The sequence below is a fragment of the Lutjanus erythropterus genome, chromosome 10, assembly GCF_056507025.1.
Source record: "Lutjanus erythropterus isolate fLutEry1 chromosome 10, fLutEry1.hap2, whole genome shotgun sequence".
NCBI lineage: Eukaryota > Metazoa > Chordata > Actinopteri > Lutjaniformes > Lutjanidae > Lutjanus > Lutjanus erythropterus.
The window spans coordinates 31,238,113-31,258,982 of NC_139326.1; the positions used below are offsets into that span (position 1 = coordinate 31,238,113).

Below are 20,870 nucleotides of genomic sequence, written 5' to 3' on the forward strand. Positions count from 1 at the left end.
GAGAGACACTCAAAATCAACAGTACAATAAATTCTCCTCTGTCTCAACAACACAGGATTTACAGAGCAGATAAAGACAACAGCTCTTTCACAAAATACACCTTCCTTATCCACAAATAAGAGAAAGGTTTAAACCACCTCTAATATAACAACAAACAGCTGGCATCAAGCTCTGGTGTCACATACAGCCGAGTAAACACAAGTAAAATCATAAAATAATCTCACCTTTTGCGGTCCAGTTTTCGATGGTTTTGCTTCATGCGAAGTCATCCACGATGTCATCAAAGTCTGACGTATTATTTAGTTCAGTTCAGCCATGACAGAAAGTTGTATTGAGTAATTTTAGTCCTCTTTCATCAAATATAAAGTTACTGTTTGTCTACAGCTCCTTTACGTGCAAACACACTAACTTTACTGCAGCGTAACCCTCGGGATTTCTTTGCCTTTCTGACCTTTTCCGTTCCGCTTTTCACTTTTTCGGTTCTTCGTTCATTTCATTTGTATTTTCAATCCAAACTCCGCTGTTTCTCTTTTGATTTCAAACTTTTATTTCCTGCTTCTTGACCTCTGACATGGACGGATCCATTTGACGGAGCGCGTGTGGGGTGGAGGGGGGTCATGTTCCACGATTTTTGTTTATTTATTATTGTTTAGTAAAATTACAATCAAACGAGGAAGTCGTTTATACAAACAGCACCACGGGGATCTTAAGATGAAAATGTCCACCGCTTTCGCACTTTATTGTTTGAGTTAAATGGTTTTAATATCGGCCTAGTGTTTGGTTTTATTTTCAAATACTAAAAACTGAGGTTTAGAAAGGCTACATTTTACAACATTTACTATTTACAATTTTTAATTGAATTATTTTAAACTAGTAATTATCTAATGTACCTGACTATTTATTGTTTGTTTTGTACAACCTAAGAATTCCTGCAAAATGTCTAAAGGGACATTTGTTGTTTTCTAGTAAGATGTGGCTTCCCTTAAATGGAAGAAAACTATTTATTATTATTATTATTATTATTATTATTATTATTATTACTACTACTACTACTACTACTACTACTACTATTAATATTATTCAGTTTTTTATTATTATTATTTCTTTTATTTTTTTTTTTTTTTTCATCTGACCTGTAGCAGGTTCAGTTTATGAAACCAGAAGACCTTTGAGAAGGGGGCTGGCTACATTTCAGTAATGGAAAATCTGGCACAGCCATTTTCAAAGGGGTCCCTTAACCTCTAACCTCAAGATATATGAATGAACATGGGTTCTGTAGGTACCCACAACTGTGTTCTTTAAATACATACTATGCAAACTTCAAAACAAATAACATACAAATCTCTGCTGGTTGCATCTGGTTGTTGTGGCAGCATTGCAGTAGGTGCTTCACTGTTGCCTGCTGGCAATCTGCACTCAGAGTGCACTCTTCTAGTTTATTGTAAATGTAAAAGCACATGACAACATCTATTAACATAAGAAAATACTGGAGATGCTAAAAATTATTAATGTGGACACTCAAAAAACTGAAGAAAGAAGCAGGAGACAACCATCTCAAAGCAGTCTGAGGTTGTAGATGCTATATTTGTAAGTTTGGGGTAAATACAAAGAACATACATACCATCAAACAAGCATACAACATACAAACATCCAAGCCAAGTATAGAAAAAGAGAAGATCTTTGACTTTTTTATACATTCTTATATACACTGCAGCGTATTAAGATATTACAGAAGATTAAAACTGGAAGATTTTCTTTTCATATCATCTGTGTGTCGACATAATGCTGTAATTTCTTAAAATCTAAGGAAAAATTAAGATGAATGAGCAAGGTAATCTTTAAGAGTGATAGAGAAATACAAGTGTCAATACAGTGCCTTTTTCCTCTGCTTGTTTATCATTTGTTATGCTGCTGTTTGTCTGGGTAATTAAATTGTGCAGTGAGACTGTCTGTAACAAATACAGTGCTACAAAATAACTCAGGAAATACAGGAAGGTGATTATAAAGATGATGTCTGATACATGTATCTTGATTATAGTATATACCAGTCAAGAGCAGTAAATTATTTCTTAGCAATGTAACACACAAAGCAAACGGTGAGCAGAATGGAACGCTTGTTATACGTGTGGATCAAAAAGACGACTATACACTATAAAAATCTGTTTGTGTTTCATACAAGAAAAGCAAGTTTGTGATCATTTGTCACAGTGATCTGATCCCTCCCACCGACATTCCCGCTGCATCTCAGAAGGAAATAAGTTATTTTGGTCCAGGAAAAAGGTCTCTCCGCTATTTTATCCAAGAAAATGAGGCTGGGTAATTTCTGCATACTTGTGAGAATATTTAGTTTTTCTCTCAGAAAACATCAAAATAAGAGTTTCTTTCTGCTTTCTACAAGAAAAAGAGTACAAAGGTTCAGTGGGAGGATTAAAGTAAAAACATGAACAAACGTGAGGGGAGATGGTGTCCCTGAGTGTGTGTGTGTGTGTGTGTGTGTGTGTGTGTGTGTGTGTGTGTGTGTGTGTGTGTGTGTCTCTGCCTGCCTATATGGTCTCCACATAATTGGCAGGGAACAAGCCTTGACGGCCATCTTTGCTCCACCCCCTCCACCAGGCTTTGTCCACCGTTTCCACGTCCCTGATGATGTCACCAGGTTCAAAGGAGATCTCGGTTTCGTCCTCTGTGGGAACCACAAGATAACATGGTGAAGACCCACTAATCACAGTGTAATTACAGTAAGTGGAGGCACTTTATGTGAACGTGCGTGCCGATTATCCTCTAAATGGCAGCTTACCTGCTTGGTAGTCATATAGAGCTCGGACGCACATTTGTCGCTCGGCTAAAACCTGAAGCAGAGAGGAAAATGGAGTCAGGAGAAAGGCTGCAATCATGAAACATGCTGCTTGTTTAATTAAAATTCACAAGACGGAAAATGAAATCACTCTCAAAGAAACTTTTTTCATATAAACTTTCATTTTAAAAGATAAAAAAGTATTGTCTGTGTAGCCAAAGCACAATATCCTGTTCTTCTGTACCACAAACCTCAATTGTTCAATTCAGCTCATTTCAAATTTTATTTTTAGAGCACAATTTTATACAAAATAATTTCAACACCTTCCCGGGTGTCATGTTCATCTTACATTACTTTGATTATAGGTATCAGGGCTGTACATTTGCAAGAATCTGGAAATATCACAGATATGACAATGCAGGTGATATATTGCAAGTTTTTAAAATTTCAGGTAAATTGTTATAGCATAAAGAACACACCACTATATCCATAAAGCTTGAGTAAAGAAAGTTTCCTTTTCTATGCAATTAGAATAGTGGATCTCCATTTAGTCACTGTATCATTCAGTATTACAGCACTACTTTTGCCTTATTTCTATTATCTTTTGTTGTTATGTTTGCAATGTAAACTTCTGAATCAATGCAGTATCAGAAAACATAATATCACCATATTTAACCATAATGATAATTTCTTGTACCCCCTATGGCCATTGTAGTTTATTAGTGGTTCAATTCCACATGCATTGTCCTCCTGTTGTAAACTGTGTATCAATCCACTGCTTGAAGTAACATTTGCTCAGACAGACAGTACCCAGCTGAATTAGAAAATTAATGTGCATTTTTTAATGGAATAATATATTTGTTTCCCATTTTTTAAAGACCTACATCCTCATAATGAACCTGTGGGCTTAGGTTTCAGCGCCACAAACAGGGTAGGGAAGCAAGTTTGCAGATCTTATTAAGTTGGGGTGCAGTGGTGTAAAAATAAAGAAATATGGTTTGATGAGTGTCCTTTGAGTCTGCCTCCACAAAAGTGGATGAACCCAACCTACCGGTATACAACTACCTTACTGAACATCCAGATAATGCATTTCTGACATCTGTGATGTTTTCTGTTACAAGGATGGCCTATTTTGCTGTTTTGGTTGTTTGTCTAGTGTGACAACTCTAGAGACTAATTACATCGCTGTGGCAAAATGGAACCACTGTCTCCAGTTTGTGCTTATTAGATGACCTTTTACTACGAGCCGAGAGAGAGGTAGAAAACAGTTTTTAGCCCCCACCTCCTATGTTGGTTTATTATTCTATGCAGGACCAGGGGGGACATAAACAAAAGTCCGCAAACTGTTGTGTATATAATGTATTTAATAGTTTTTCAGAGGGATCTGTCCCAAAGTCGGGAAGTCAAAGTACTGAGAGATGAACTGACATATTGTTGCTTCTAGTGTGTGTCTCAAAAAAAGATTTTAGTTTGAACAGATCTTGGACAAACAAGCTTTGTGTAAGACACTGTACAAGTATGATATGTGTAGATACAGTACCTCTTGTCCATTTTCTGAGATCTCCTGCTCCTCATCCTCAACAGCATCATCCTCCTCTGCGGTGCGGTGATGATCGTAGCACACAGCCAGCTCCGGTGAGCTGAGCTCTGTGTCAGATGGACTCAAAGATCGCTCTGAGGAAGTGAAAACCATACATCACAGTCAAACCAGTACAGAGAATGCATGTTTGAACGTATAATCCTACATTGTATAAAACTGACTGATTTGTTGCCGAACCTATGCCATTCTGCTCCTGTGTGTCCTCTCCATTTGTGAGTCCATTGGTTGAGAGGACAACAGTCTCTGGTTTTGAAATTGGTTCCACATCTGAAACAATGATTTGGTTGGAATCTGTAACATATTATCAAAAGCCATTTTAACTTTTGGAAAGCTACAGTACATCTTTTAAAAATATTTAATTTTAATAAATTTAATTAATATAACAAAACTCCTTATAAAATGTTAGTCAAGTCAGAATAACAGGATACAAGAATAAGACGAGTACCTGTGACCACTGACTCTTCCGCTTCCTCTTCCTCATCCTCCTCCTCTTCCTCTTCCTCCAAAAGCTCAGCAGAAGCCTGACTCTCTTCTGGTTGGTCATTGTCCTTCTTATCTTCTTTTGCCTCCTCTTCCTCCTGCACCACCTCCACTGACTCCTCCGGTAATGCAGATTCTTGTTTTAATCCCTCATCCTCTTCTCTTTCATCCTCTTCTCTTTCATCCTCTTCTCTTTTGTCCTCATTCTCCTCCTTCTTTTCCTCCTCTTCCTCCTGCTCCTCCGCCTCAGTCTGGACCAGCTCTGCAATAACAACGCTCGGCTCTGGTTGCGTTTCAGCTACTTCTTCCTTGTGCTCTTCCACATCCTCTTCCTCATCCTCCTCCACCAGCACAGCCTGGACTTTGTAGCCGATGTCTGAGACCAGCTCAGTGTGATCATGAGCGACTGTGTTGAGGTCTGTTGATTGGAAAATCATACCATTAAAAACAACAACTCTGTATTAGAAATGCTGCCATGTGACTGTCATGCCACTGTTATAACAATGTCATGACACCTGTCCTGACCAGTTTTTATAAATGTTTTTGACTGGCATTAAGTGTCATTCTGTCAGTTGCGACATCTTCAATGCCAAGTTGACATTTTTTGAGATGTCTTTTTGTTTTGACAACTTGACATTAATCAAGACAAAAAAAAATTGTTATGGCAACTTAACATTATCAAACTGAAAGAAACTGTTTAGATACATGTTTTAACATGACATTATATTATCACATGTAGTTGAGTTTTTGTTAGGGGGTGGGGGGCAGCAGGGCTGAATGACTGGGAAAACATCTAATTTTGATTACTTTTCAACATGATTTGTGATATTAGAGGCAATGATAATTCTTAAATCATTATTCCCATTTTCATTGAAAAACCTATTAAATGAATATGGTGTGACCACACAAACATGCTTTCTTAAGTCAATTTTTAAGTAAAAATGTTATTTTGAGACACATTTTGCCTTTAACAAATATTGTGCCTCTTCTGATTTGAAAATTGCAGTGGGCCGTACTGAGATTTCAATAAAAAGAAAAAAGCTAGCTGCCTAAATAACTAACTCAGTCCTTCAGTGCCAGGAACCAAAACCAGCAAGAAAACCACCTCAGTACTGTATTCCCTGTGTTCTCACTGTCAAAGCCAGCCACATATGACAGGATAATGTCACGTTAAAGCATAAAGCTAAATAGTTTCTCTAAGTTTGATCACGTCCAGTTGTCATGACGATCACATCATTGGCTTTTTGATGTCAATTGTTATAAAAATCTTAAACGATGCCAACTTTGCATTAAAAATTACATAACTGACCACATGACACTTCATGACAACAGTCATAAACATTCATAAAGACTTAATAAAAAGTCATGACAGTCTTATGCACCATCCTTCCATGTTCTAGAAGAACCAATGAACGCTGTGCATGTGTGTGTCTGTGGCAGAAAAACTGAACTACAAAGAATTGAAAAGCCAGGTTCTTTGGGTGCACATTGGCATGACATGAGTAGATGTGGTTACTATAGGAATATTTAATTGTGCCTGGACTGTAAAAATATTCTGAGCTCTGTCATTTCAACAGGCCACTGATTCATAGTCCCTGGTCTGTTTTATACAGACTGGAGTTTGAGGAGTAGTTTTTGGCAAAAGCACTTAAGTCACTTTAACCTGTAATAAAAATTCTAATGTATATATGATGTCAAACGATTAGGGGAGAATGAAGTAACATGAGATACTTTTTCTTTACATTTGTTGATTTTACTGCTGAATAAAAGCATATATGTTTCAAATAAAAGTTACTATGTATATATGCCGGGTTGTTGTCTACCCATGAAAACGAAATTATTATGTTTTTTGAACAATGACCCATCAAGAAAAGTTATTCCTATGGCACAACTCGACTTACTTAAAAACAGTTTACTCTGTACATACACAGCCTTATAAATTTTGGGGGGCAAATTGAGCTATTGATTCAACTTGGCCCAACATCACTACAATGTTTTACCCCACAACCGGTCACATGATTACTTATTTGTATGGTTAGTTAGACACGGAAGGTGGCTCATTTTACCCACTGGCTCGACTTACCCCATTCTCCCCTAATGTCCTTGGCAAAACAATAAGTAATAAGCAGAGTAAAATGCTGCCCTTCATGTTGCACTCTGAATGTGCAATGAATGTTTTTTATGAGTCTCTGCAGATTATTTTAAAAAAGGAAAAATTTAACAACATTGTGCAATCAGATCCTGATATAATTCTTTGTGTCCTGTGTCAGCCTACCTGTGTTTAGCTGTGGTCTCTCTGGAAGAGGAGCTGTTGGAGCCTGTGGAGGCTCAAAGCTGAAAGTCGAGTGCTCTGGCTGCATCGGGGTATTTGGGGGCGAGGCAGGCAGGGCCCCTGGATGCGACTGAGAGGGGCTGTTCTTTGCTAAACTGGTGGACAAGGAAGCCAAGAGACTAGGGGAGGCCGGAGGTGCAGAGGGTTGTGTGGGTGAGGGGGGTTTGGGCTCAACAGCAGCCTGAACTTGGCTGTTAGTTTGTGGAAGGGTGGGCAACATTGAGACTGGAGGGGTGGGCCGTAAAGGTGATGTGGGCGGTGACATGGGGGCTCTGGGCCTTTGTGGAGAGGTGACAGGGCGGAAATCAGGGCTCGTGGGAGGAGATGTGCCACGGTAGAAGGGGGAGGAAGGAGTGCGGGAGAAGGGAGAGACCAGGGGAGAGCTGCGAGGGGAGGAGGCTGTGCTCTCTTCTGCTTTAGAGAAGATGAAGGCTGTGTCTGTCAGGCTGCGCTGGTATCGTCTGAACGGTTTGCCTGGAGGGAAAGAAAACAGCTTCTGAGTTGTTCACACATTGAACATCCAACATGGGAATCTGGGGATGAGCTCGTCTACGTAAGTAGATTCAAGTTTTCAAGATTTCAAGTAAATACAGGGTAACATCCCTCAGGCTCTGTTCAGACCAGGTACATGTGTCCTGGGTGATCTGATCACAAGCGGACAGTTCTAAATACATGTCTGACCACACTCAGGACGCACTGAAATCCGATTGCTCAGACCACATTCAGAGGTGGTCTGGACTGCAAGTGACCATATACACGGCTGCAGTGGATCTTTGGATGTTCGTGAACACACTGGTTACCCCAGACTCCCTTAAAATTTTGAGTTGTTGAAAAAGCAGAAACTTCATAAAATTTGTGAAGTGCTGTCCATGACAAATTCTGAATTATTTGGGCCATGTTATAAATTTGGCAAATGTTAAATTAAGTTATGTCTTTCTTTGTGGAAAGAACATTATGTCCATTTGTCCCAGCATGCTAATGGCTAGCACTGTAGAGCGACCTGATTAAAAAGAACTGTGTTTATTTGCATGTAGAGCACAGAAGTGAAATGACTAATTCTTACTCACTTGTGCCTCCTTGTAAAATTCGGCATGAAACACAACACATTAAGTTGTTTCTTTCCTGGTAAAAAAACAAAAAACTTTGTGTTGCTGTGAACAGCAAACAGGAGAGATGCTCTGATGTGTGCTGGGACACACTTTTACTCTCTGTCTAATTCTGTCAGAAACGTCTTTCTTTGTCATCGATGATATGAAAACATCAGGTTTAAACACAGTCAGAAGAAGTAAAACGTGTGGGGAAGAAAGTGTCCATGATCCTCGTCATGGTTCAGGTATAAAATCCCAGTGCACCATGGAGCATCTCTGCTCGGCTGCTCACAGCGCAGGTAAAATATGAGGACTGATACAGGAGTTTAGTTGGCATTGAGCTAAAAAAAAAAAAACACAACAAATCTTTAAATGCGAAATGGACAGTAATGGAGATTCAACTGACAAAATATGCCTCGTGATTATTTGCATTTGAGCAGGGAGGTGAAATCTGATTACAAGTGGTCTTGAATTGTGCGCGTTGTAAAGCCAGGCGTGAGCTTGTGTACTTAAAAGGCGCCAACTTTGATCTGATCATCCAGGATGCACGTTAATACCAGGTCTGAGCAGCCTCTCTGTTCAAGCTCACACACAGTGAACATACCAGTGCGGGAGGCTCCAGGGCTGGTGGGACTTTGTGATGATGATGACGACAGCTGCCTGAAGAACTCCCGAGGGTTCATGGAGCGCTGGGACACTAATGCTGCTGCCTCCTACAGGTCAAGTAACAAACGGTTTAAGCAAGAAATCTGGATGATTAAACAGAATTAGCTAGTGGAGCAGGCTTTGCAAAAATCCAGCATTCTAATGATGCATGTGTGGTCCACTGAGTTCTTTGACAAAGTGCTAAATCAAAGCAGTATTAAAGGGACAGTTCACCCTAATATATCTCAAAAATTCGGCAACTCACACCAAAACAATCTAGATAGATAAATGACACTAAGTGCATGAGGAAAACGGTATATTTTTAATTTTAGGGTGAACTGTCTCTTTAAGTAATGTTAGCAATATAGGTTTATAGTAGTCTAAGATTGACTTACCGCTGCTTTTTCTATGGATTCACTCCTTTTAAGACGAGCCCTCATAAACTCCTCATGCTCCCTCTGCTGCTGCTCCTGTCAGTGCAGAAACACAGCAGTAGTTATATTTACATTTTCACACATTTTAATGCTTTTAATCTCTGCATTTAAATTAGAGCTATTTGAAACTTGAGTGTTTTGACATTCAGTCTTAATTAATGACACAGAAATCAGCGCCCACTCCAAACATGGCCACCAGCAGTAACTGCTATCACAAAGCAGTGCCTTCCAAGTATTTTCTTTATCTATTCTCTTGGACATCCCTGACATCTGCAAACTTCTCTGCATACAGATATAACCACGCTCATCTGTCACAAATATAAACATATTGTAGGGAGGGTGCACTGATAACCAGCTCTGAGACAGACTCAAGGAAAGGCCAGAGGAAACTTTGTAACCCTAGTGAGGAAAACTTCCTCCAATTCATGGTTATAAATACATATACCTCCAAAATCTCTTAATCTTGTTTATAACAACATCTGGTCTGGTTATTAGCTAAACAGCACACTGTATAATTGCATGTCAAAATGTCAAGAGCTCTGTCATGTCTTGCTATTTTCAGTTCTTTATATTCATAGCAACAGTGTGTATCAGTATGTTTTTTTTCTTTAGGTGTAAAATTCAATATTTGTTTTTAATTTATAGTCCCTTAAATATCTCATTGTAAACAGAATGATCAGCAGTCGGAGCACATAGAAAGGGTGGAATGTAACTAAGTAACTGAGTACATGCTGTGCATCAAATCAAATCTGACATTCATGTGCTTTACTTTCTATTTCATGCTACTTTACACTTCTACTTCTCTACATCTTTAGCGGCAAACATTTTACTTCACCGCTACGTTTGTCTGAGAGGTTTAGTTACAAGTTAATTTTAAGATTACAATTTTTCATACACTTCCTGTCCAGTGAAAACTGTGCAGATCTAAATGTGTTGATGGTGAAAAGCTGACTCTTCAGAGGACAGGGACACTGCAAACATATGATTATCATATAGAATAAGATGCTTTGCTGTAGATTAAACTACCCAACAATACATGAAGTAGATCAAATGAGTTCAGTCTCATTTTAATATCTACAGCAGTAAAATGCAACATACACATTAATGCAGCAGTAATATTAATCTAAAAACATAAAAATAGTAAAACACTGACAGGAACCAGTTTACTTTTACTTCAGTGAGATGTTGAAGGCAGGACTTTTACTTGTAGTGGACTATTTTTACAGTATGCTATTAGTACTGATCTGACAACACTCCTTCCACCACCGATACACAGTCCATAACTTTAAATTAGTCTATTCTTGTCTCTGTTCGTGTAGCAGTAAATTCATTAGCCTCTGCAAATCAACAGATGCTGTGGCCGTCAAAGGTGGCACTCACATTGATCTAAGGGTCAGTTACAATGTCCTCAGAAACAATTATAGACAATGATTTAAAGCCAGATCTCACACATCCCAGAGCAAATCTAGTTCTTACACAGGGGTCAATGAGTTCAGGTCAACCTGACCAGCACAGGAGTCTATTTTCCCATCAGGCAAAGCCCATGAAAAGAAACATTTTACATGCAAAACATGTGAAATTCAAGTAAGATGCACACAACTTTCCCCTCACCCATTTTAATTTCTCCTTCCTGCGCAGCTCTTCTTCTTGCTCTGCCTGTTTTCTTCTGCGAGACACAAAAACAAAATTATTATTGTTATCCAAACACCATTATTCAAGACACAGTGCATTTACTGTGTAACTGACTCTGTTCCTCCAGTCTTTACAAGATACAGCCACTAGAGGGCACTGCTGACAGCAAACCGACATTGTTCTGACCTCTGCTCCTCGATCATCTGGAGCTTCTCGTTCATCTTTCTGTCTCTCTCCTCTGCATCCCTCCGTTCCTTCAAAACTCTTTCTTTTTCAAGCCGGCGTCTCTCCTCTATTGTTCGCCTCCTCTCCTCTTCTTTCCTCTCTTCCTCTTCGCGCTGACACATGCAACAGGAAATATGGGAGAATATAATAGAAGTATACTTTCAGTTTCGTTATTTAAATTTTATTTAATTTCTGACTTGTATTCAATTGAATACAGTAAGGAAAATATATTTAATGTTAAAACTGAGAAACTATCATTTTTTAAAATATACACTCATTTTCTAACTAAATTGAATGCCTGCAACAGGTTTTTTTTTTTAAAAAAAAGGCGAATATCAAGCAAGAATGAGAAAGACTTCTTCAACAATTTGTGTCCTCAGTTCCCACACGCTTCTTGAGTGTTGTATCACAGTGATAAACATGCTTCTGTCCAGTCTATTTTGGAACATGTCGCAGGTGTCAAATTCAGGATGAGCGTATATTTACCAAAAAAAACAATAAAGTTAATCAGTTTGAACATTAAATGTCTTCACACAACATCTCAACTTTTGATATTGGGTTTTTTTAAAAATCAAATTCATTCAAATAGAGAGAAGGCTACTTGGACATACCTCTGCACGTGCCCAGAAGGAGTCTCTGTTTATTAGTCTCATTTCCATTGCAGCATTAGTTTTTCTGTAGTTTGTACCCTAAAAGAAAAACATAGGAAGAGTGAATACAGAACCATTAATTCTTAAAGTTTTCAATACTGCACTCACAGGCAATATTATGAATTATATTGTATTGTTTTCAGTAACTTAAAATCTTTTTAACCACCACATTATTTCATTATTTTCATGAGAATGACTAAATAAACATACTAGAAACTAAAGTAAAACACTGAAGTTGGGGGGGGGGGGGGGATTATGTCACAATGTGTATATGAAAGTCTCTGTCTCCATCTGATGGGCAGATGAGGTATTGCAGGAGACTCACCACTAATTCCTCCTTGTCTGCAGACCTGGAGCTTCTTCTGACCCACTGTGCAGGAGTGTTGGCCTGGGCCTTGCTGAGCTCTGCTCTTATCTTCTCCTCTGTCACATCCTCCACCTTCTCTGCACCCATGAACACGTGTGCTTCCTAAAAACATGGAGGACAGGCAGGGAATGAAAAAGAGAGGGAAACAGATGTGAAATTAATCCAACCTTACATGCTTTACTGTAAGCCACACGAACACACACAACCACACACAAAGGGTAGAAATCCATACACAAGAACACACAGTCCCTCTGGTGGTTTTCTCTTGGTCTGACTGGGAGTTGTGCAAACTTGGAGCCAAACAGTTGTGCAACTGCGTCGGTTATAAGGATTGTGAGAGAACAAAAATACTCGCTGGCTTTAGTGCGAGGACAGGAATGCATTGGTTTGGATGGTTATAGATAGCAGAGGGGGAGATGGGAAAAATGAAAAGTAGGGGGGGATGTGTGGAAAAGAAAGGGTGTCAAAGCATGTGTATTTGCAAAAAAAAAAAAAGGTAGAAAAAGCAAAAGTTGCTCAATACCTGGTCAAGTTTAAAGGGACAGTTCACCCCAAAAAACAAAAGTACATATTTTTTTCCACTGGCATGTAGCACTATTTGTAAAACTACCCTAACTGTATCACCGCACAGAAGGAAGCATGCATCTACTCATGGAAGAGAGGCTTGCTTTAACTAACGTCTTTTGTATTACAGTATCAGCATCCGGCCCAACAATGTCAAAAAAGTTGTTTTGTAGATATTTTCAGGATTTTCAGAGTTTGCCTTTTCCTGGAAAATAATTAAAAACTGTTAATGACTCATCCTGCATTCGAGGACATACACTAAATGTTTGTGCAATGAATACGCAAAGGAGAATACATTCATGCTCCAGGGCAGTCTTGAGTATTTCCGGTGAACCAGGACGAACACAGCCTCTGAGGCCGACAGGGAAAACAGTACCAAGGTTGTTTGTGGAATTTCCTGATAGGAAACAGCTTTACTTGTTGCTAGAGAAAGTTGGTTAACCGCTAACTGCCGTTAGCTTGGTTAGCTATGACTCAGGCCAGGCTGCCAGGAGCTAGCTAATGGGCGGTACAAGTAACAGGGTCACCATCTCTGGAAAGAGATATTGGTGTTGAGATTTTAGAAATGTGTTGTTTTGGTGCTTTTAGCAAGCCAAGTTCCATTAGTTCCATTATATTCAGGAGGCAGACATCTCTACACACAATGTCTCTAAAACTCAACAACTCACACCTGAAGGACAGATAGCATTAGATGTAAAAGCAAGAACATGTACTTCTGATTTTGGGATGAGCCGTCTTTTTAAAGGAGATTCAGAGATATGAAAAAGGACATAGATAACCACAGACCAAAAGATACTGTTCCATTTCTGCCATTCTGCTGGACAAATAGGTGTTGTATGGTCTGAACTCATGCATCTATACTGTGCAGACATTTGTATGTGGGCAGAACCTAAGCATAATTTCCATGAGAGTGAGTCCAGGCCTGTTGATGGAGGGCCAGGTCTGTCAGCCTCCAACAGGAAACCACAGCTTTATCTGAGTGACAACACTGACACTGACACTGAACAGAGCATTCAATGTGCCCTATAATACATGTCAGTGCAGTGTATAATCCATATCACTCCAGCTGTCACTGCCAACAACTGCGCACACACAAACCAGACAAGCAGTCCACAGTGCTGCCAGGGATGCTGGGAAAATCATGGAAACAGACAGAACCGCAATCTACAGTAGTACTGTGCACTGTTCGGTTCTGCAAAGAGCGAGTGGAGAAAATCACTATGTTTGCCCACCAACCCTGCAACCTCGTGTAGTGGAATTCATTAAAGCACGAGAGGTGTCAGTCATACTCAAAAGAAATGTGCTCATAGTGCTGCACAGTAATTCATATAAAAGCAGGATTCTACGTACACAGTTCAGGCAGCTGTATGCAGGTGACTTTAGCAGACTGACAGGCTCACATAAAGCAGATAACAGAACATTTTGCTCTCAGATTTCACCATTTTCACATCGTTTTTCATAACACCACATGGCTGGGAGTCATTTAACAGCATTCAGGTGCTAGGGTGCCCTCCGATCCACCCTCGCAATCTATCCAGTAGTATTCCACATCTACTGAAATTACTCCCATTTCCATGCATAACCTTTTAGAGACAACTTCTCATCTGCACCTATCCCGCTGCCAACTTGACATTTTGCCCTCCAAGTTCTTTTAAGTGAGACTTTAACCCCCCAAAAATACATATTTTTTCCTCTGGCCTGTGGTGCTTTTTATCATTCTAAACCTGTCAGTTGCCTAGTTTTGGATGGCACTAGTCCTGTGGTGCTCAAAGTGCCAAAAAAATCAATTTGAAAAGCTAAACAGCAACATTTCTTTCCAAAAATCATGAACTGATTACTCAAAATAATCCAAATACCTTGCTGTGAGCACTTTCATTTAGGAGCTACTTTCTTTCTGCAGTAGACTCTACTTTTTTTGCTAGTTAAAAGAAAGTAGTGTCAAAACAGTTGTTAATACATGGGAGAAGCATTGGGTGACACAAAACATGTTTTTTTTTTTTTGTAAGCAATGAGAGGCCCTGGAGATGGGGAGCATAGATGTGACACACTAGATGAGACGTGTCACAATGACTATCCATTTATATCTATGATAGAGAGACCACTGATGATGATGACAGCAGCCTTTCCTCGGGTTAGAAAATTATAATAATAATCCTCAAAGAGCTGCTGAAGTTTGAACTTGTAATGTTTATTTATTTTGCTGTTATTAGTACTATAACTGTTTCATGTCCTCGACCGTCAGCGTCAGTTCAGGCACCAGTGGGGTTCTGGTACCATTTTAGCACCAAAAAAAAAACCAAAAACAAACAAACAGTGCCTAGTCCTACTTAGGAGGCACTTCACAGCCAAGCTCCTGTGTGTGTTTCCAAGCTTCTGCCCCTTACACCACCAAGTTACCAGCCAATCAAAATGCCGAGTGTAAAAAAACACCTGAAGGCGACTGCAGTTTTGTCCTAGCACCCAAACTCCGCCCTCCTATTAGACCTTCTCTCTCTGTCTGTCAGCTGTTTCAAACAACATTTAAAACCCGCTTTTTTGGGATGACTTTTCAATAGTTCCAAAGGTCAGATCCAGATGGGTCTTTTGTTGTATGTTTTCTGTTGGTCAGATATGCATTACTGTATGTTGTATGTATTTTCAGATGTACATTTGTACTTTTGAATGTTTTAGATAGTATGTGCTGTGTGCTTTGTGTTTTTATAGAAAAGGCCAGAACAGTTTTTTTTTTACTGATGTAAAGGATTTTGTAACCTGTACTTTGAAAGGTGCTATATAAACAGTTTTACTGCTTACTAGGAGTTTCATATATCAAAAAATAGCCTCTTTTATCCTCTTGTTTCAGATGTGAACCACAAGTCTTTGAGATGAGATGAAGCCCTTACCCTCCTTTTGGTCTCACACCTTCCCCTCATTGTTCTTCTCACTCCGTTTCAACCCTATTACGCATTTTTCTGTACATGTAATGACTTCACAAGTGCCAAAGCTTTTACCTTATTTGAGTTCACAAATAGCTTAGTTAGTAAGCTGCTCTATTTAGGTAAATATGTCATAATCACCCCTAACCATGCCCCAGATATTTTCATAATGCCCAAGTTGGATGTTGCATGTGAATCAACCATATTTTTATGATTTTCTGGCATTGATGACCACGGCAATGAAAACTGTCTGTGGGTATAAGAATACAACCTCTCCAGGAGGAAAAGGAGCCCAAGGTGATGTGACAGGTAGAGGTACCGGCTCGATATAATTGTGTTCAACTCTGCACAAACTGTCTGCTCTGACTGGAACCGGACTGCTTCGTACTGTACAGTCTGTCTGTAACTCAGGAGACACTGGTGGATGTGGAGATACTCAAGTGTCCGAAGTTGAGGTCTGACCCATGTGATTGGTGTGTTACTTATGATAGATGTTGTTCCACTCTTAGTTAAATCATTACAAACATGGTGCAAAATAACATAAATAAAATAGTAAACTGCAGTTGTCACTAGATGTTTTTTAAGCTTCCTCTGTCTAGTATCTGTTCTTGGCCTTCTTCCATGGGTTCCACTATTGCAAATGGGCAGTAGTCCAAATATTGTATTACATATTGCATTATTTTTCATCCTTGACATCTTAGTGTTGATTCAGTACACATGCGGACATATGTGAAATAAATTCTCAAAGTTCATTACTTGCTAATGTTGGAGTTAATGCTGGTTATTCTGCAGCTACCACCACATGCACGGGCAGGTTGGGGGCTCGTTTCCAGCACACTCAACGCCAAGCTGAGGCTTCTCTCAGAGAGACGGAGATGGACATGATGCAGTAGCTGGTGCAGGTGCTGACTGGTTGGACAACGAAGCAGGTGGGTAAATGACACTTCCCGCAACTCCTGCACCATGTAATCAATGGAAAAAAATGTATTCTTGCCCTAAACCAGTTTCCAGTTTTATTTAAGCCTACCACTTTTTCTTAATGCAACATCGACAAATTAAAAATGCAGTTTGAGAATCCATGTTTGCTGGGTCTACACACTAGCAGTCATTGACACAAATGAGCGCTTGAACACCTCTTCACTGGTAGCTGGTTTGTAACTGCGTCACTGAAAGTGTTAACAAACAGTTAGAGAGAGGTGAAAGTTCTGGTGCAGAGTATAGTTGTTGTGTGATTGTGTGATTGTGTGAATGGCCTCTAAATATGATGTGAGTGCAAAGAGTTTATAACCAGGTTGATTGCCTTGGCTTGCATCCATAAAATCTTAGTGTATGTCTAATAGCATATCATTGGGGCACTAAGTAGGGGTAAACACCCCCCGGGTATTTTGCACACTGTGTAAGATGATTCATAAACAGTAAGATGGGAACTTTGTTATATTAATGGTGTATTATATGTTCCCAAGAAGATATGCCATTTATATTTGTTATGGGAGCTCCTCAGTTGAAATGAGACAGAAGGAGCAATAAAAGGTTATGTTGACTGACATGAAACTAAAGCCTCTCTCTCAAGTGTGCGTCAGGGCAAGATGACAGATTTGAATGATCTAAAATGCTTCAGGGTTTAGTGGTTTGACCCGAACTTGTTGCTTTAGTCCTTGTTTACAAAAGAGGTATTGTTCTTTGTTGCAATCCAAATCTCCTGCTCCACCTTAAAAGACACGTAGGCTTATGCCAGGCTGTCATGTGGCCAAATATGGTTGTTATCATAACACGTTTGATTAATCGCGAGATAGATCTTAGAAAAAGCTTTTAAAAAAAGATTCAACTCCTCGTATGTCTTCATTTCCGTTTTTACAGCCCTTTCTCATCATATCTGACTACTGTGTCAGATACTCCTATATCTGCCTTCTCATCTCTCTCTCTCCCACACACACACACATACACACACATACACGTTGTTTACTTATGTAATTTCTGAGGACATTACATAGTGCTCCATTCACTTGACTTACCCTAAAGCTGCCCACAACCGCTACTTGCTAACTGTAACCATTAACCTAACCTTAACCACAGACCCAATTATCTTTTTTTTTTTTTCCATGAGGGGACTTTGGTCCCCACTTGCACCAGCTGTCCCCAATTAACTGGTCTCAAGTCTGAAATGTGTCCCCAAAAGTAGTATAAGTCAGAAACGCAAAGCCCTTCTGACTCAACTATGCTATTGTGCTCTTATTCCATTGGAAATGTAGAACAATGGAAACATCTGCACCCTATTCATATTTGATCTTTCATAACGTAACGCCACTCTGGAGTACAGTATGTAACATACCCAAATCTGCTGCCGCTGCAGACTCGCCTTGACAAAACCCCCTCACTGCCAGCTGGGACATGCAGTGGAGTGAGCCAGAAAGAAGCAGACAAAGTTGAAAAAAAAGAGAGAACTAAAAAAGCAAATAATAAACTCGAAGTGCCAAGGGAAATTCTAACTAACTGTTTCCAAAGCCAACACTTTAAGAAAACAAAAAAATTGACCCCCCAGTTATTATCATCTGTATGTATGTACATCATTTCAGTAGTTTTTTTTTCAGTTTTTGCAAGGTCAAGTACGAGTTTAGCTGAGAATCAGGACTGTTTAAGGCTGCAGCATCTCTTTATATTCTGCTAAATGTGGAAAATAGAAAAATAAAACCTTCACTTGCAAGGTAATAAAGCAACTATCATATGACCTCGCAATTTTACAGTAATTTCTTGAAGCACATAGCCTAGTATGAAATTTCATACATACATTATAGAGTGCCATTTCTTTGACACCGTCTGACATTAAGATGTGTAGTATTGGAGGAGAAAGGTTGTACTCAATGCAAAAATCCATCAATGTAGTTTGGTTTGATTTGTTTCTTGTTATCCTTGAAAGATCAGATATTTGTAAAGTTTACTCCCCAAGTACAAACTTAAAGAGCTGTTTCAGAGTTCTTGAAGTAGAGTTGTACAAGGTACTTATGTCAGTGTATTACCTACAGTAGATGGTAGTCGGCATGCTCCCAGTTCAGAACAGCAGGAGGAGTACCAGCGTAGGAAGCTAAGCAATGTACTGCAATGTACTGGACAAGATCAGCAGTAAAGCACATTTTAGCCTTTTAAAAAAAGACCCACCTTAAAAAAATCTGTATCAGTTAAAGTGTGCGCTAAATTTAAAAAAGACAAATGTCGTAGTTTCCATTAGAAGCAGAGCAGACTGAAGAGCCAGTTCTGGGACGTGCTGCAGCACATTTGATGAAATCACAAGTAGTGCGTAGGATGGCCTCGATCACCTCAGACAGACATAACCATAACGCAACACAGCCTTGCCCAGTGGAATCAAGCCATAGCTTCCTATAACAGCACTCCTGCTGCTTCTCCAAACTCGGGGAGTGACCATGGATTACTACCTCATACAACCCGACTTCAAAAAGAAAATCACTTCAAGAACATTGCACTTCTTGAACTTCTACTTTTTGTCATTTGGCTGTAAAATGCAACTGAGCAGCTAAAGACAGATATAAACTATTAAACAAACCAGTTGATGTAATCAGTTTTGAAGAATTTATCACACAGCAACCCCAGATGATTTCCCAGACAGAGGTATGACACAGACAGTTGTGCTGTTTTACAAGCTTCCCATGATGTTTGAATCAGTCTTTGCCAGCACATGAAGCAAGTTTTCAACAATCTTTTGTTCATGAACTATGTACATGACGGGAAGGGTCATTAAAGACGATTACGTGGCTTTAACAGAGTGTGAAAAACATGACGCCAGCAGGATAGTGCAGTTATGTATCATCACCACAGGTCTTAGGTCAGGATATTTCTGCAAATCCACACCTTATGCTCGGCAATGATGGTTCAAGGTGATACGGTATGTTCTAACTTAGCCTGAATTACTTTCAAATACGAAGCCTAAGCTTGTACTGCTGAGTAATGGAAACTGCTTTTCTTAGACAGTTTAAGCTCACAAGAAAAACAGTTTGGTATTTTGAAACAAATTGTTTCTGTTCCCCGTTTTGTCAAATTTACAGAGAAGTGTGTTGGCAGCCTCAGTTGCCAAGTTTTAGAGATATTGTGCATAGAGGTGTCTGCCCTCTCTCAAGTACAATGGAACTTGATAGCACCAGCCTGTGGTGCTGAAAGGGCCAAAAAATACATCTGATCTCAACAGCAACAGTCTCTTTACAGAAATCATGATCTGGTTACTCAAGAAAATCCACAGACCTTGTTGTGAGCAGTTTCATGTAGAAACTATTTTTGGTAACACTTTATATTAAGGAGACTGTAATAAGTTTAAGTTAATAGGCAAAAAGGCTCTTACGTGATGCTTTTTAACATCGTCGCTGTCCTGTGAAAACCACTTATCCCCAAATGTTTCTGATTTTGAATTTTTCAATAAAACTGAAGGAGGCAAAGCTCCATTGTGACCTCAGACACTTCTCCTTTTTTCGTAAGTCAAACAAACCATTTCGAAATCAAATGAATCATCTGAAAAATGCATTGCCACAAAGCTGAAAGCATGGCGTTTTTTCTTAGGTCCTGAAAAGTAACACATAAACACATTTTTTGTTGTTGCTATATTAGATGTGTAAGTGTACACACACTTAATTATGCATTTATTGGCAGTTAACTATGCACTTATTCACAGTTAGCTATGCATTTTGGGGGTATTGGATCTAAAGTGCGAACAAGACTTATTAAGATTATTAAACCCTTTACTATGCACTTATTAGCACTTAACCATGCTTTTTAAAAAGATATGACTTTCAGGTATGTTGCATTTATTGGAAAGTAATAGCTGAAGAGAGACACAAGAGATGGAGACTCCCTAAAATCAACAGCACAAGGAGCAAAAACCTAAGTGTATCTTACAAAAAGTAACACCATGTTTTTAGGGGGCTGGATTTGAGCCCAGGTACTGAAATAAGTCTTAATAGATGGAACACACACTCTACCAGGTAAGCTACTTGGGCATCCCATGCTTTCTGATGATTAATATGCATCTTATAAGGGCCTTATGACCTATTAAGCAATGCTTATTACAAGCATCTTAACATTAAGTGTTGCTGGAGAGGTCAGAGCTAAGCTGAGGAGGACGCCATTAAGGTTTACATCCAGTGCTG

At 39.3% G+C, this 20,870-nt stretch overlaps 1 protein-coding gene across 1 annotated transcript in view; it reads right to left on the reverse strand.

Moving 5' to 3' along the window:
- Window positions 1–1,554: 1,554 nt before the first annotated feature.
- Window positions 1,555–20,870, reverse strand: part of LOC146320687 (uncharacterized) — a 52,854-nt gene continuing 33,538 nt past the window's right edge. Inside the window, exons 5-16 of the mRNA XM_084729032.1 lie at window positions 12,203–12,346; window positions 11,839–11,916; window positions 11,189–11,340; window positions 10,982–11,036; window positions 9,332–9,406; window positions 8,896–9,004; window positions 7,147–7,677; window positions 4,837–5,289; window positions 4,569–4,682; window positions 4,332–4,465; window positions 2,795–2,846; window positions 1,555–2,680 (exon numbers count right to left, since the gene is read on the reverse strand). Of these exons, the coding sequence (XP_084585158.1) occupies window positions 2,544–2,680; window positions 2,795–2,846; window positions 4,332–4,465; window positions 4,569–4,682; window positions 4,837–5,289; window positions 7,147–7,677; window positions 8,896–9,004; window positions 9,332–9,406; window positions 10,982–11,036; window positions 11,189–11,340; window positions 11,839–11,916; window positions 12,203–12,346 (2,034 nt within the window). The 3' untranslated portion in view covers window positions 1,555–2,543. The remainder of the gene's footprint in view (window positions 2,681–2,794; window positions 2,847–4,331; window positions 4,466–4,568; window positions 4,683–4,836; window positions 5,290–7,146; window positions 7,678–8,895; window positions 9,005–9,331; window positions 9,407–10,981; window positions 11,037–11,188; window positions 11,341–11,838; window positions 11,917–12,202; window positions 12,347–20,870) is intronic.